Source organism: Coloeus monedula, assembly GCF_965178545.1.
Source record: "Coloeus monedula genome assembly, chromosome: 1".
Taxonomy (NCBI): Eukaryota; Metazoa; Chordata; class Aves; order Passeriformes; family Corvidae; genus Coloeus; species Coloeus monedula.
Genome location: NC_138781.1, coordinates 43875306 through 43890589, shown reverse-complemented (window position 1 = coordinate 43890589; position 15284 = coordinate 43875306). Strand labels below are relative to the sequence as shown.

The 15284-nt window shown below is 39.8% G+C and overlaps 1 protein-coding gene across 1 annotated transcript in view; it reads left to right on the top strand.

Annotated features, from left to right (window-relative positions):
• The window catches only part of CPNE4 (copine 4), a gene marked incomplete at both ends in the record, with an annotated part of 190701 nt that overhangs the window by 162547 nt on the left and 12870 nt on the right, over positions 1-15284 (top strand). Inside the window, 2 exons of the mRNA XM_082277487.1 lie at positions 5265-5319; positions 14228-14279. Of these exons, the coding sequence (XP_082133613.1) occupies positions 5265-5319; positions 14228-14279 (107 nt within the window). The remainder of the gene's footprint in view (positions 1-5264; positions 5320-14227; positions 14280-15284) is intronic.

Below are 15284 nucleotides of genomic sequence, written 5' to 3'. Positions count from 1 at the left end.
ACTTCTCTTTTTAATTTTGTCAATTTGAAATTCCTTTCTAATGGAGGAAAATTATCTGATTTCATCATGAGAAAAGTGAAGCAGAGCACATCCAAAGTTTATTCTTTTAAGACTGGAATTGAAAGTGAGAGGCATAGTAATTGATTTTGCTGCATCCAGTACTTTCAAAATACCTCTCTGGTAATTCTGATCTGACCCAAGACCAAAATTACAATGACAGCTTAATATCCAGGGATTCTAGTCAGGTATTCTCTTCGCAAGCTGTGAATTTAAGATTCTCAGGTACTTACAACTAAAAATGGGCTCTTAGTGTTTCTTCTCACTCCATGTTTTTTCCTTTTCCCCCCTTTCACTGCATCATTAGTATTGTTTGTGCTACTGTGTTGTTCTAGCATAAAGTGAGCAGGTTTTCATGCTGATGAGAGTATGAAAGGTCAGTTAAGCAGCATCCATGCAAATGCTGCATTGACTTCAGGAGGATAAACTTTAGCACAACTATAGCTACATACCAAAGGGCTTTCATGGGAACCAGTAAAATTAGTCCCAAAGAAGCTGTGTAAGTGTGGCTAGCTAGGAATTAATTTTGCAGAATTAATTAATTCAGAATTAATATAGAATGGCTTAGGCCTTTTTTCTCCATACAATTAAGAACTCAGATTCCAAATTTTGATTTTTAAAGGGAGTGATTTTCAGAGAGCATAATCCTGGCAACCTTTTCGAATACAGGTGTTGCTGCACTGGTGAATATCTCAAGCATTGTCTGTCCCTGAGGCTTCTGAGGAGGTTGCAAAATGTCTCTAATGTCTGACTAATTAATTTTACCTAGTGGAAGAGTTTTCTCCTTCTCATTACTAGGAATATCAAATCCTTTTCAGAATAAATGTAATATCCTGGTTTCAATGATACTACATGTCAGAGGGCACCAGTGGTTAATGAGACAAGATTTTGAAATGTTCTTAATTTTGTCTCTTTATTATAAGCATATTTCTTTCCTTTCAGTAGCACTAGGCTTCCTAGTGAAATAGGAAACAGGATCATTATCTGTATCACTTTTACCAATTTACAAAACCTTAGTTATTACCTCTATTCATCTCTTTTTCTGTATGTGCAGTACAGCTCACTGAAATCTCTCTTCTCTCTCCCCCTGTTAGTGTTTTGATTTATCATTGCTCTTGTGCTGTTTCAACTAGATAGCTTGAAGGATGAGTGTCTAAAACTGAGCAATGTCCCAAAAGGACAATATGGGTTATTTTCAGATATTATTTTCTGCTATGTGGTATGTTATAGTTGAGGTTACTGAGGGACTTTTTTCTAACTGGTTGTATTTCTGGTCAGAAGACTGCAGTCTTGGAGCCCTGACAATTAATTTCTGTGCGCATTAATTTACATTTATCAATATGAACACTGAACCTGAACACTCTCCCTGATTTTTTTTTTAGGGTATAACATAGATCTGCTCAGTCTCAGGTATCTTTCAGTATATGCCTGTTTGACTGAAAAACTACCAGAAGCCATATACATCTATGCTTGCATGACTACTCATGTCCTTAAATAACAAGGTATAAAAACCAGAGTCTGATGCTTTTGCTTTTTTGATCTTCATGTCAAGTACTTCAGCTTTTTGAAAGTTATACTGTGTTTAAATTTTCAAAGAACTATGTAAAACAAAGAAAATATAAAAGGTGAAGTAGACATGACAGAGTAATTTTGTAAAGATTCTGCCATGTCACAGTCCTCTTTTTCTCTCTTGATACTGTAAGTTTCAGGTTCTATAGAAGCAGCTTGTTTTTCCAGTTCTATGTTTCTCTCCTGTCCTTTCTCTTTAGCAGTCTGCCTCCAGCAGGACAGTGCAGGCAGTTTCCCTGCATGTGCCAAGGACTCTGGCTAGCTTTAAACAAAACAAGTCACAGATCCTGAGGTTGCCTGAGGACGAGGACATGACACTGCCCGTGTCCTTGTGTCTCAGCTTTCTTCCTCCCAGCACAAACTGGTGATGCCCAAACTGCATTTGGGAGCAGCATCAGGCACAGCTGGACCCAGCACTGTCCCTGGGAAGTCTCTGGGGGTGCTGGTTGGCAGGAACTAGCACTGCACCAGGGAGGGTGCTCACTGATCATGCCTATGGCCATGTCCCATTGCTTCAGCCAGGGTCAAAGGCCTTTTCCTGCTATAAATGACACCCAAATGTCTGAGCAAGCAATACAAAGGAAAAGAAAACTGGTTCTCACTTTTCTTCTTTTGAGTGAGTTTAAATTACAAAGGAAGAAAAGTCATTAGAGCAGATCCCTTTCCTACTGAAACGCCAGGCTAGGAAACAGGGCTGGAGTCCCTCATGCATGCAATTCACCCCTGAGGCAGGAGCAAACCTTCTTTTCATTTTCTGACTCCAGTTTAAGTTCCTGGATGGCCTAGACCTTGACATATCTTCCAGAAGTCAGGAAGCTGCTCTGCTTTCTTCTGCATGCTGCCATGATAGCTCTGGGTCTTTTAGATCAGCTCACACACACCCCTATACCATAAGGGATTATCCTGGAAGAGAGAGTTATTTTCTGCCCTTCTGGGTCACTTTTTCCCTGCTGTGTCTCAGAGTGCAGGACAAGCAGAATGAGGGCTGCAGGCTCAGCTGTTGGATTTGTTTCTCATGTAATAAAGTGAGAGGTGGATGGGAAGACTAGAGGGGGTTATATTGTAAAATACCACTAAGCCATTAGACTGCTCACTTACTAAATAGTGAGACCTTTATATTAGCTAAACACTTTGTTTTGTGTGATAGCAGGAAAAGTGTACCATAAATTTAAATTTTATTTTTATTCTGAAAGCTGTCCGCTGCAATTTTTGAGATGTGGTCAGGGGATAACATGATGATGTTTTTTAATGCAAGAGATGTCATGAGTGTCAACAGGTTCCCTTCTTACCTTAGAAATCAAGCTCCAGGAGCACATGAGAGTTAATTTCTTGGTCCCAGCAGCTTGAATCAGATTACCAGAGATATGGACCTAAATTCTGGTGAGCTACCTAATGAGAGTGTGGAGCTATTCTGGGTGAGGCAACAGAAAGTACTAAGCACAGGAGAAGACCCCAGGATACCCCTGCTCTCTAGAATTCATGTCCTTCCCTCTAAAAAGCAGCCATGTGGAGCCCCATTCTGAGGGTGTACATGATCATGCTTTACTCTTTCACAGTGTAATGGTTGCACTTACTCAAAAATGAGATGTGGGAGGTTCAAATATAAAGGCAAGTGTCCTGACTGTGGAGGTAAGGTATTCTGGGTGTAGAATAACAGTGGGGGCTGTGCCACTGTGTGACTGGGAATGTGGGAGTCTTGCCACCAGAAGGAGAATCCAGGCTGCTGGAGGTATGACTTATTGCTGTCTCTGAATTGCTGCAGAGCAGAAGATGGAGCTGTAGATATAAGAGTGCCTACGCTTGTTTACACTCCAGAAACATTGCAGTAGAAATGCAGGCACTGGATGGGTTTAGGCATCTCCCAGTTATATAACTGCTGCCAACATTGAACTTAGACCCTTATGTTCTACCTCAGTAAAATTCTAAGTAAAATTCTTTTTTAGCCTTTGTTTGTTCTTGCCCCAAATCAATTAGCTGTAGCTCTGCAGAGTTTGATTTTCTAATCCAGCCATGCTTAATCATTGATGTAAAACAAGATTTCTCCCCCCCCCCCCAGATTATTTTCTAATGGTTTCTTATTTCTTGCCCTCAAAGTGTGTGCCTGAATTCTCTGCATGCATTTGTAAGGGCTTTCCCTCTTACAGAAGTGTTTAATCAAAGAGAATGCTATCAGCAGGTGGTTAGCATTGAATGTCAGCAGCTACTTCATTTCTGACATCTCTTGGGAAAAAATTGTTTCATTACCATGCAAATGATGTTAGTCTTCCTTTCCAAAATCCATTGTCACATGGTGTAACATATGGTACAAAGAACTGTGCTCACAAGATCTATGCAGCAGAGGGAACACAGTTGTGCTTTCTTTTAAGGCCTTCAGTTTTTCTTTAGGTTGTATCAGAAATATCATGAGGCCTTTAACAGCCTATGCCAGACAAAAGAACCAAGCAGCTTTAATGGGTGCTATTATCTTTTTGGAGTATGTCTGAGATCTGAATTACTCAGTTGATACGTAGAGTGGCCATCTCTTGAACTACACCAAAAAAATTGAAGCTGCTGGCCTCTCCTGGGAATTTTTAAAAGTTCCAATCATGGTAGTTGGAACTCAACTTTTCCAAGGGCCGTGAAACCCTCTAAGTAGACTAGGATAAAACAAGTCTGATTCATCAGAGGACTGGAGTACAGTTCAGTGACATCAGTGAGACTTCAGGATGTGTCTAGAATTAAGCATATGTTTGAGTGAATTGTTAACCTCAAGTGTGTGTGATCAAGTGCTTTGCTGACTCAGGGACAAGACATTCCTTGCAGCTTGTTGTTTTCCACTTTGCCATCTGGGAAGAGGCAGCTTGACAGCATGTGGGCTGTGTGAGACATTGCATTTCTGAAAGGGTATTAACAGCTTTGAAGTTTCCAGGTTCTCTGAATCAGGTATTTTTTCTCTTGCAGATCTTACTTGGGTAGAATAACCTCACTGTAGTGTCTGAAAGCAAACTTTCAAGGCATTTTGGCGGGTTATCAGTCAATCTATGTCTAAGTAAATTAATCTCATGTTTTAGTGGAACTACTAAAGATGCAGGTGGAAAGCTTTACAGAACCTGCAGTTTTGGGAGCATGAAAGTGCCCCTTCCAGATATTTTAGGAAGTCCCTTTTGAGCAACTGGACAACTGTAAGAACCCAAATTTGCAAACACTTTTAATCTGAGTCATATCTTTGCTAGACCCATTTTCTGAGCTGAGGGAGCACATCCATACTTATATGAAATAAATGTTGTTACAGGCTGTTCAGTCAACAAACTCTCTTGCTTCAGCCAGGTAACACAAAAGAGTGGGTAATACAGACTTGTTATTGCATTTGTGGGAGAAGCACAAGACATACAATACTGATCCCTCAGTATTCTCCAAGTGATTTTAATTTCCCAAAAATACTAGGAGCTCACCTGAAAAATCTTCCACTCCCCCCCTTCTGTTCAGCACACAACCCTACTTCTCCAATCCAGTACCCTTCCAGTCTGCCATCACTTGACTTAAAAGCCATTTCTGTGCCGCTTTGTATTTCTCATGAATGCATGCAGAGGACTAAATGTTTATTGTAACAATTTTCATTTCTCTGTGGGTACTCTTATATTTTTTTCATTCTTTTCCAGTGACAAAATGTTCCCAGCCTTTGGATTTGGAGCAAGAATACCCCCAGAATACAAAGTAGGTGCCTAAGTGTAATTTTCTAATTTCCTTGAGTTATGAGGCACAAAATAAGGGAGAAATGGTGCAGGGCAGGGCAGGGGCAAATGGGAATAGCTCCTCTGCTTGTTTTCTTCCATCTGGCTTTCTCACCCAGTGATACCTCACTGAAAACAGAAATCAGGCAGGGCTAGACTTAAAATAATTGTTTGAGACCCAAAATATTTTGTGGTATTGGCAAAGCTTTGTTAGTGGATGCTAAGAGGAGAAATGATGTTTCGATATCCCTTGTCAAACATCTTCCTGAAAATAAAGACTTGAGAAGAATTTTGCTCTATAGCAAATTTCAGTGTCATGGTGGACATGGTCAATACCAGGAAGAGAAATGCAAGAGCATGTAGCCATGCTGGAGAGAAGTGGTACTTATAAACAAAAAAAAAAAAAAAAAAGAGAGTGCTCTGCAGTGATGCTGCAATTGTGAGCATAAATATGCCATCTGGTAGGAGTGTAGACAGTGATGAGAAAGAAGGAGTATCCAACAGAGAAAGGCCTAAGAAGAAATAAGTAGAAATTCAAATGCTTTGTTGCACAGAGGTAGTTCTGCACAGATAAGTAATCAAAATCTAGGTGGGCACTCTGCAACTCAGATACTGTCTGGAAAGGAGAAGTATTAGCCATCTGATCATGCAGATTTCATCCAGTATCCTCGTATGCCCTGCTCTGGGTTGTGTCTCTGGACTGTGGCGGGGGTAGGGAGGTGAACACTGGCCAAGTAGGAATTTCTGAGAGGGATTGTGTGCATTCAGCATTGTAATGCATGAATCAGCACATGAAAAAAAATGCACCAGTGTGTTCCTCACAGCTTGTAGGTTTGGTACCTGCAGAAGAACAACAGTAGTGATGTACAGCAAATTTGATAGGTGTCTTGCAAACAGATGTCTAAGGTAAGTTAACATATATTTTAACAACATTGCTTTCTAAGCTTGTCTGTGCCTGACAAGGTGTTTTGTCTTGCTTTGTTTCTGAAGTGTAACACTAGCGTTAATGCTTTCTAAAGTCAGAGACAGCATCCAGAACTCTGATATACATTTTAATGTGGTATAATGAGCTCAGAACATCTGTGTCTGTTACATGTTTGATCCAACTGCAGCAGCTGACAACCATCACTGCTATTTAAGGTGGTGTGCCAGGGCCTGGTTGTTCCATCATCTGTGAGGTGACTGTCAGTGCATGGGGGAAAACTTGCAACTTTTTCAGTTGTAGAGAGCCATCCTTATCTAAGGACTGCTTGAAGGAAGGTGTTACTGTGCCAGCTGAAGTCTTTTCAGTGGTTTCCAGGTGACAGAAGTATAATAAAGTTCACAGCACAAAACTGCTCTTCCCAGCCAGAATAATCAGCTGGTGGCACTGATGCTTCAGATCACATGAGCCTTTTGGCAACATACCAGTTTTCTTAGACCCCAGTATCATCCTTCTCAACTGATTGTGAGAGCACATTTCAGGTGTTAGCTGGAAAACAGATGTCTTGCCAGAAAGTAACTTTGGGGGTCTGTGTAATCAGATATTCATTCCTAAAATCACCAACACCAATTGATTTTCTGCTTTGGCTGAATTAGTGTTTGGATAATTTCCTGACAAATACCCTTAAGAAACTCAGAGACTTGCGGTGAACTTAGTAGTGCATGCATGAATGAAGAGTTTTATCCCATAGCATGAGCTCTCCTGAACAGTCTGCCTGTTGCTAACTTCTCAAAGCAGGAAAAGGATGATTGAGGGCCTTCAGATTTTGAAAAGTAAGGGTAAACTTAGAAGATGGGGCTGCTTGCTTGTGAATTACATATATGTGACTAAATAAAAAAGTCCCAAAGTAAATGGAGATGCAGGTGAAGACCAGAACAACATCTTTAATCTCTGCTATGGAAACTTCTGACAGAAAGTGACAAAGACAAAATGACATGACTTCAGCTTACAAACATAATAAAACCTTGAAGAAGACAAGAACCATGTTGCAGGGGACTAACTCTTCTGGGCAACAGATGGGGACAAATAATCAGCTCGATGTCTGTCATGGGCACATCCAGCTGGAACCACATGAAGAGTTAACAGTCATCTGTGCTACTGTTCAGTCCCGCCCTGTGATACTCTACACAGTCCATAAAAGTATCTGTCTTCTTAAAATATCAACACTTTTGAGTCCCTGCTTGGCTTTGAATGCACTTCAGAATTGAAAGATACATCCTTCAAGAGTGAGGAGTCAGCCTCATCATGGTGCATTATTAAGTCAAGACCAATAAACCTGAAAATCCTTCAGTAATTTAGTCTACACTGCTATAAAGTTAATTCAAAGCCAGCAATGGTGTTTGATATGGAACATAGCAAAGATGCATAGGAAACAGAGAAGAAACTGATAAAATTAGAAGTAACAGAGACTGTAGGAAAAAAGCACTCCCAAGTTTCTTCCTTAACTTCTTATTTCCTGCTGCAAAAATATGGTAACACTACAGACACTGCAGCAGTGGTGCAGATCTTGTGCTATTCAAATGATCTTTTCATGTTTTCAGTCACAGGTATTACAAGTCATACATACCATATATTTGTTTTACTAAAGGAAGAGCAGTGCCACTGTAATAATTTACATCTTCAAATTTAGGTTGAATCATTATGAGAACATCTAAGCTCTGACCCCATCATGTGGATAAATCAGCTTCTCGTTAATTTAGAGTGTCTGTTTTCAAGCCTCCAGTCCTAATGAAGGGATCTAACCTGCTCATAGCATGTTGGTCTCTGCACTCCAGCATCTGGTCTTCTATTTGTTTCAGTAGACAGCAAATTGCTAGGGCTATGGAAGAAATTATTCCCACTGCCAAGGCTTCCTGAGTAACCATGGAGCCTCCATACAATGTAAACAACATAGCTTCTTTCCTGAACTATGTCAGTATCCATCTCTGCAGGCTCTTCATAAATCTCTTGATGTTGTACCCCTTTAAATCTTGTTTTTATTTATGTTTTCTACAGAATTTCCATTTCAAGTGCACACTGCTATGTTGTGTTGACTTTATTTTCCCTCATTTCAACTCCAAATGACACATTTCAACTGTTAGCAGAAAACCAGCAGTTTCTTAGTGGCATAAGGAATCTGTGGGAGTGAAGGAAGCAAGACTTGCCATATATATCATTCCTCATCAGTCTAGAGATCTTTCATCTAATATTTGACAATATGATCTTCTTCCACCAAGACCTGACAAACACGTCACCCTGCTCCTTGTTCTCAGAAAACCTCTGAGAGAAATATTCCCTTTGTGAGTTTCTATCATACAAAACTTGCAGAATGTGCCAGTTATTCCACAGCAGTGTCTACAACCCATGCCTTTATTTATTTTTTTTTCAATTAGAGGAAGCATCTGAGAAGTCTGATGTAAAGTGAAGAGGTGGCAGATAATATGGGCTTAGACACAGCGGTGAAAGGTCACAGTGAAGAGGAAGAAAGAAAGCAAACCACACACACTGACTTCTTAGCAGGCAGGACTCAAAGGAGCTGAAAAACCACACAGGAGCACGAGACTTACTGTTAAAATTAAAAGCAAGTTCAAATTGTGTTAACCCTATGACAGGTGTATTGCCATTAGTGAAGGCCTCTTTCCTAAAGAAGAATTGCAAGCTGACACATGAATAGGTATTAAGCAATTTACCATTTGTTTTAAGACAGCCCTGGTTATTTCTGTATTTTTAGTGAAAGCTTCATTCCCTGATTTTGCCATGAATGTGTGCTGGAGACAAACTCACTGCAGTTACAGACGCAGTGCAGCATCTTTACAACCCTAACCTGCACTGATTTGTTGGACAGGTAAGAGACTTGAAAAGTGCTGTGGTCTTTACGATTCCTGCACTTTTCAGGAGACTGAAGGCCAAAATAAATGCAAACCTGACAAAAAAAAGAACCAGTAGAAGGATGTGTAACACACCAAGGGACAAAACAGAATTTGTCTCCTTAACCATGCAACTCGGATTTAGACAAGGAAACTGGACAGCATGCACAAAAATGAAGTATAAAGGAAAATAAATGGCCCAGCTTTGCCAAGAAGATATGTGTACAATGTATCTTAGCGAGAAACACAAGCTGTCCAGCTCCCAAACTATTTGATTAATGAGCATTCTGAAAATAATAGCTTTTGAGCAAGAGTACTTGAAATTCATTTGTGTCTTAAACTTTTGCAAAATATGCAGGCATTTCATATTTAGTTTTCTGACTGGCAGTGGCTTAATAGCATTCAGTTTATTCACAGATAAGTGTCCAACATAGTGAATTTTGGCATTTACACTTGTATGCATCTATTGTTCACGGATTTTTGACAATCTCTATTTAAATTATTAAGAAAGCATTCCTAGATGTCTGAATTTGTCAGATTGTTTGCCAAGTAGTCCTGGTACCATCAGCATAGAGGAAGGCTGGAGCTATCTGGGACATGGAGGTTAATTTAAATGAATTCAACATTCTAGAGAGGGGGAAGAAAGGATTACTAATTTTCAGAATTCATGCATCCATATTCAGCATTTGAAAATAAATAAAAACCATAGCTTCTTATTTTAAAAATGGAAATTCAGTTAAAGGGGTTTAAAAAATGTGTAGGCCAAAATAGAATAACAAGTTTCAATGAAACTTAAATAGAACGACTTTGCACAGTTCAAAAGCTTTCCAGCAAGTTGCTTTATCAATGTTGGGGGATTTATTATTTTTCAGATTCCAAGGTAGGGTTTTTGTTTGTGACTTGAACTTTCTATCTGAGTTCATGAAATAATTTTTTGAGAAATCTCAAAAATTCTCATCAACTAGGAAATTCTCCTTTCCTTTCAGCCTAAATTAGAAAAACCTTTCTAGCAAGGGCCATGCTATGAGGATGAATTTCACTGCATCCCAATATAGGGGAAATAAGTTACCTTCTATGTTAAATCAGTGTGATTTTTCTACTGAAGTGGTCATAAGCATGTGGAAGTATGGTTATGATTCTTCCAAGAGACTCATGGGTGCCATCACATTGATGGAAAACTGCAGGTGTTTGTCACTGTGTATGTGCAGACAATGGAGGCATTGTATGGTGGTAAGAAACAACATTTCTATAGCCTCTCTTAGCAAAAATATTCTGTACTGTTTATTTAATTGTCATATCCTCAGAAATGCTGTCACTGTAATCGGTATCATAATGTATGTAAGAGCTACTTATTTTACTTGTTAAAAACCTTTCAGGAGTTACCTGAGAAATAGTATGTTCCTGGTGTAGGAAGTTCCTGGACAGCTGTGGTTTAATAATCCTGCATCCATGATGGTATCTGCTAGAGAATGTATCTGGAGCCCTGCAGAGGGAAAAGATAAATACAGAGCCAAATGCATGTGAATGTCTTGAGCTACAGGCTTTGAGTGCAGTTCTGTGCAGCAGCCCAAGTCACGCCAGGCTGATCCCATGTAATCACCTCAGCATGCCAGCCTTTCTCTCTCCTTCCCTTTTATGGATTGATTTTATGGATTGATAGTAAGAGAGGAGGGCTGAGCAGAGTGTCAGCTTCATATTTGAAACTTAGTCCAGGGTCCGTGACACACTCAGGGTTTTGTGAGGACATTCCTTAGTGTGAGGCTGACTTCCACCACAGACCATGGTCTGCAGTTCTTGGCAAAGTTCTCTATGCCAGGTACTGATGTTAAGCAGTCATTCTGTATTTGTGTGACCTGACATATTCCAGGATTTCCTGATTGTTAGATTGATCCACAATACAAACCACCCTCATAAATTATATAAACATGCCTGTCTCTGAACAGCCAGGTGTTTTGTTGTTCCCCCAAGGCTTTCTCAGGCTTCAGCATCTTAGGTGTTCACACTTTTGCCTCCTTTTTGCCATTAGTTTATAAGTTCTGGGAGTGTCATTCAAGGGCTGTGTCACTCAGTATCAGAAAGATGCCATTTACCAGCTTTTGGTTCTCTGTCATCTGCATGGTTTGCCCTTTGGCCACAAAAAAGCCTTGCATGTTTAATTAGAAACAGGGGAAAAAACAAAAAAAAGGAGGGAAACTCATCACCTTGCACTGTTTAGAAAGCAAAAACATTAAATGTTTGATCCAAACCACCTTTTGATATGGATGAGCTTTACATGGAGTCCTATCAGCTAGCAGCCCAAGTACAGTAAGACCTTCAGTATGTGGCGTGAGTCTCAAGTCTCTGCTGGTTTGGACACTTCTGTTCTGGCCACCACAGGGAAGACAGAAAAGGGGCGGGTTAAAGCACAGTTGGCTTTACTTAAGAGAGTAGGGGATGAGTTCTGAGCATTTGGAGAAGCTCTTCTTTAAAAATAACTGCTGTTTACCTACCTTGGATCATGATTTCCTGTTTGTGCCATCATTGAGCTGCTCAAAGAACTTCTCTCCTTCACATTATACTTAAGTCTTGTTTAAATTGTGATATATTGCTCAGAGAGCATAGGAAACAAGCCAATGCTTCTGCACATTCATTGTGTTTCCTGTGCTGCTTTCAGGGTGCATTTTAACACTTGCTCCTAAAGCAAATGGCCCTCACAATGTATGAGGGCCATTTGCTTTAGGAGGATAGCAGCCAATGCTTAGATAGTATTATTTTTTTGGATCATTGTGCACATTGACTAGACTTGGGCTTTCCTTATTGGCCTGAAGTGTTGTCTGCATTTTTCTTAAGTAATAACCTGGGTGCCGTAGCCCTGAACCAGACAAATTGTTTGCATTATGTGATTCTGAAAGAGGTATGGCAACAAAAGCATCCAAATCATGCTTGCATGTGAGATTAAAACACTGTATTCATAGCTTTTGAAAAGATTAGTATTTTCCTTTAGGTATAATTTCAAATGCATTTGGAATAAAGAAATAAAATCACTCAAGAGGCACAGTGTTGGAAGAATCAGTCTGCAATACATAAACATGCATTGCCATCCTTGCTTTTATAACACAGTTAAGGCAAAATACAGAAACTCTAAAGGAAGAAGAAAGGCTACTGAACAACAACAAAAAATATCAATGACTGAAAACTCCCGTAACAGTTCTTGACAGATGCAATTACCTTTGGCCTGCAGCTAATCATGAGACTGGCAGATACCAGCTGGGCAAAGTGCACTGAGAGACATCCAGAGCAGCCAGGCAGAAGAGCTCTGGAGCACCTCTGATGTGTATCTGGCAGCCCTGATCTTCTGTGCTGCTCAATGAGGAACATAGATAGGGACTTTCTGCATTATCTTCCATGGCCAAGTAGGGTAGACTGAATGGCCCACATAAAACCCTCTCTAAGACTGATGCTTGGTGTAGGCATACTGAATTCCTGGCTGGGCTGAGGTAACTGCAGACTTCTCAGTGAAGTTTTGCTTCATTCCTTTCCCATCATGGTAGAAATACTGCTCTATTTAACCTCTTAATAATGGCAGGCATCACTGTGGTAAGTAAGGCTACCATATGATGGGGAAATTCAATTTCTCTACAAAAATCTCTCTTTGGCAGTAATTAGCCAACTTAACTTACACCACTTCACTTTCACAGAAGCTTCTCTGTAGTCACATATTGTATCTACGGGTCCCTTAGCCATAGACCAATTTCCATACTGTGTTGTCAAGTCTAAACTAGCAAATGAAACAGCAACATCCAACAAATAAATCCCTTCCTGCAAATAATCCTGGTTCCATTGTACAGGAGGTTGCTTTTCGTATCACTGTGAAGATCCTACAGAGATCTATAAAGCTTTAAATGTGTGTAATTGCAGCTAGCTATATATATATATGTATAAATGTATAAATGCCTTCTTAAATCTGGGATGATATACCAAAATACAACTTTAAATTATGCAAATTACCGTCTAAGCTCTCAGTCATATCCACTTTTTGCAAGTCAAATATATATATATTTTTTTTTTTCACACATTATGCATTGCAAGACAAAATCTGGGTTTTTTCATTCAAGAAAATTTAAGACAAAATTAAGAGACTGGGCTTCAGAACCAAAGAGATTAAAAGGATTCAAGACTTTTCAGTGATCAAAAAAAGAAATAAAAAGGAATCTGAAAAAAAAAACCTGCAGGAAAGAATAAACATTAAAGAGGACTTCTGGAACTGGAGACTTACAGTGCCTAGCATTATTTAGGCATACAAAAGTCTTGTATTGTTTTCCCAGAGCACCAAAGACAAAATACTTTGTTTTGTTAGAAAATTAACAACTTTGTTGTATTCACAGTGACTTCTTTTAGAAAACTGCTCTGTAGGATTTAATGATAGATTGAGAGAGAGAGATAGAGATTGGAATATTCACTACATGCAAGGAAAACCAAGAGTCTTCAGGGGGTTTTTTTATTTATTACCCCCCAGACTAATCTAACTTTTTAACCAACTTAGGCTCCTTACACTTCTTACACTACTATTCCACAGTGGATCCTTGATTTCTCTGGAGAATTACTTTCCCAGTACTCCTTGGCTTTAGATGAGGAACTGTTCACACAGTGAGGTCAGGATGCAGAACAGACCTGAGTTTCTGCTCTCAGTGCTGTGTTATAACCTGCTTTCTCTCTCCTGCAGTCTGAGATGCTGAGCTAGGGAGAGATGGCATTGAAATCACCTCTGGAATAGATTCCTCCTCTATGCCCAGCACTGATAGCCCAATCCTGTCACCACATTTATATGATTTTTTATGTATTTGGGCGGGTTTTCTTTGTGCCATCTTGTTGTTATTTTGTTGTTATTGACAAGTTTGATTCCAGTTTTGCTACTTTGGTTCTGTGGGGAGCTCCAGCTGGGACTGTATTTCACACTTAATGGCTGAAAGCTTGAAAGGTCTCAGGTTTACCATAGGAAAAATGTCAAGAGTGTTTAACCACAAGTCTTCTTGGAATAATTTTTCTGACAACAGTCTTCTTCTTTTCTTTCCATGTATCTGCAGGTCTCTCATGACTTTGCAATCAATTTTAATGAAGACAACCCAGAATGTGCAGGTAAGACATTAGGACAGACTGCCATAGTTTTTCTGTGTGCAAAATGTGATTGCATTTTTTATTGTATCACCTGAGTATTATTCAAAGTTGTTTTTTTTAAAGAAGGCAGCTAGGATTTTGGGACCTGACAGGCTCCAAACCATCGAGCTTAGCTTTAGAAATCTTGGAAAGTGCCATACATTAATTTCCTGAAAAGTAGGTCCCTTGGTGGACATTGAGCACTCAGACTTCCTGAAATCACTGGCATTTCTGAGAACCAAAGCTGTGTCTCCTAGACTAATTCAAAATCTTCAGCTACCTCAACATCATAGGTTGTGCAGCTAAGAAGGGCAGGATATGAAAAAGCAGGCTGTGAAACTCTTTGATCAAAAATTCCCTCAGTTTAGAGCCAGTTCTTTGACCAGACCTATAGCAATAGTAGCCTGCTGCAAGTCAAGGGCAGGGAAGCAGCTGAGGACTACTGTGGTGGAAAGAAACCTACTTTCCTGAGAGCAGGAGGCTGTTTTAACACAGAGTAAGATACTGGTGTGTTCTACCAACCGTCATTAGTCCTTGGTAATCAGAGGCCAGATTCATGTTGCAGATGCTGCTGTATGTCTTGTATTTGTAAGTGAGGTCTGCAGTGATTGGTGCTGTCTTTCTAAAGTCTCCTGCCACAATTCACACATTTTTTAAAAGACAAGAACAGGAGAATAACCTCTAAACAGAGAAGCAGTTGAGAGTTTTGCTCGGGCGATCATTGCTGTCTAAAATTCACAGATTGTTATTCTCCCTTATCCTTCTGCTTCCATCCAAATACTGAACTGGATATTTCAAAATGCTCTTCCCGTTCAAATTTTCTAGCTGCTCCTTTTAGCCCTTCTCAGGCTTATTAGTGGCTTTCTTTCAGGCATAGGCAGTAAGTAAGTTCAAGATGAGAACTAAGATGCAAAGAAATGAAGTGAGGAAAAGAGAGGACAAGCAATCCAAGGGAAAGAGACATTAAAAGAATTCAGAGTTCACGCA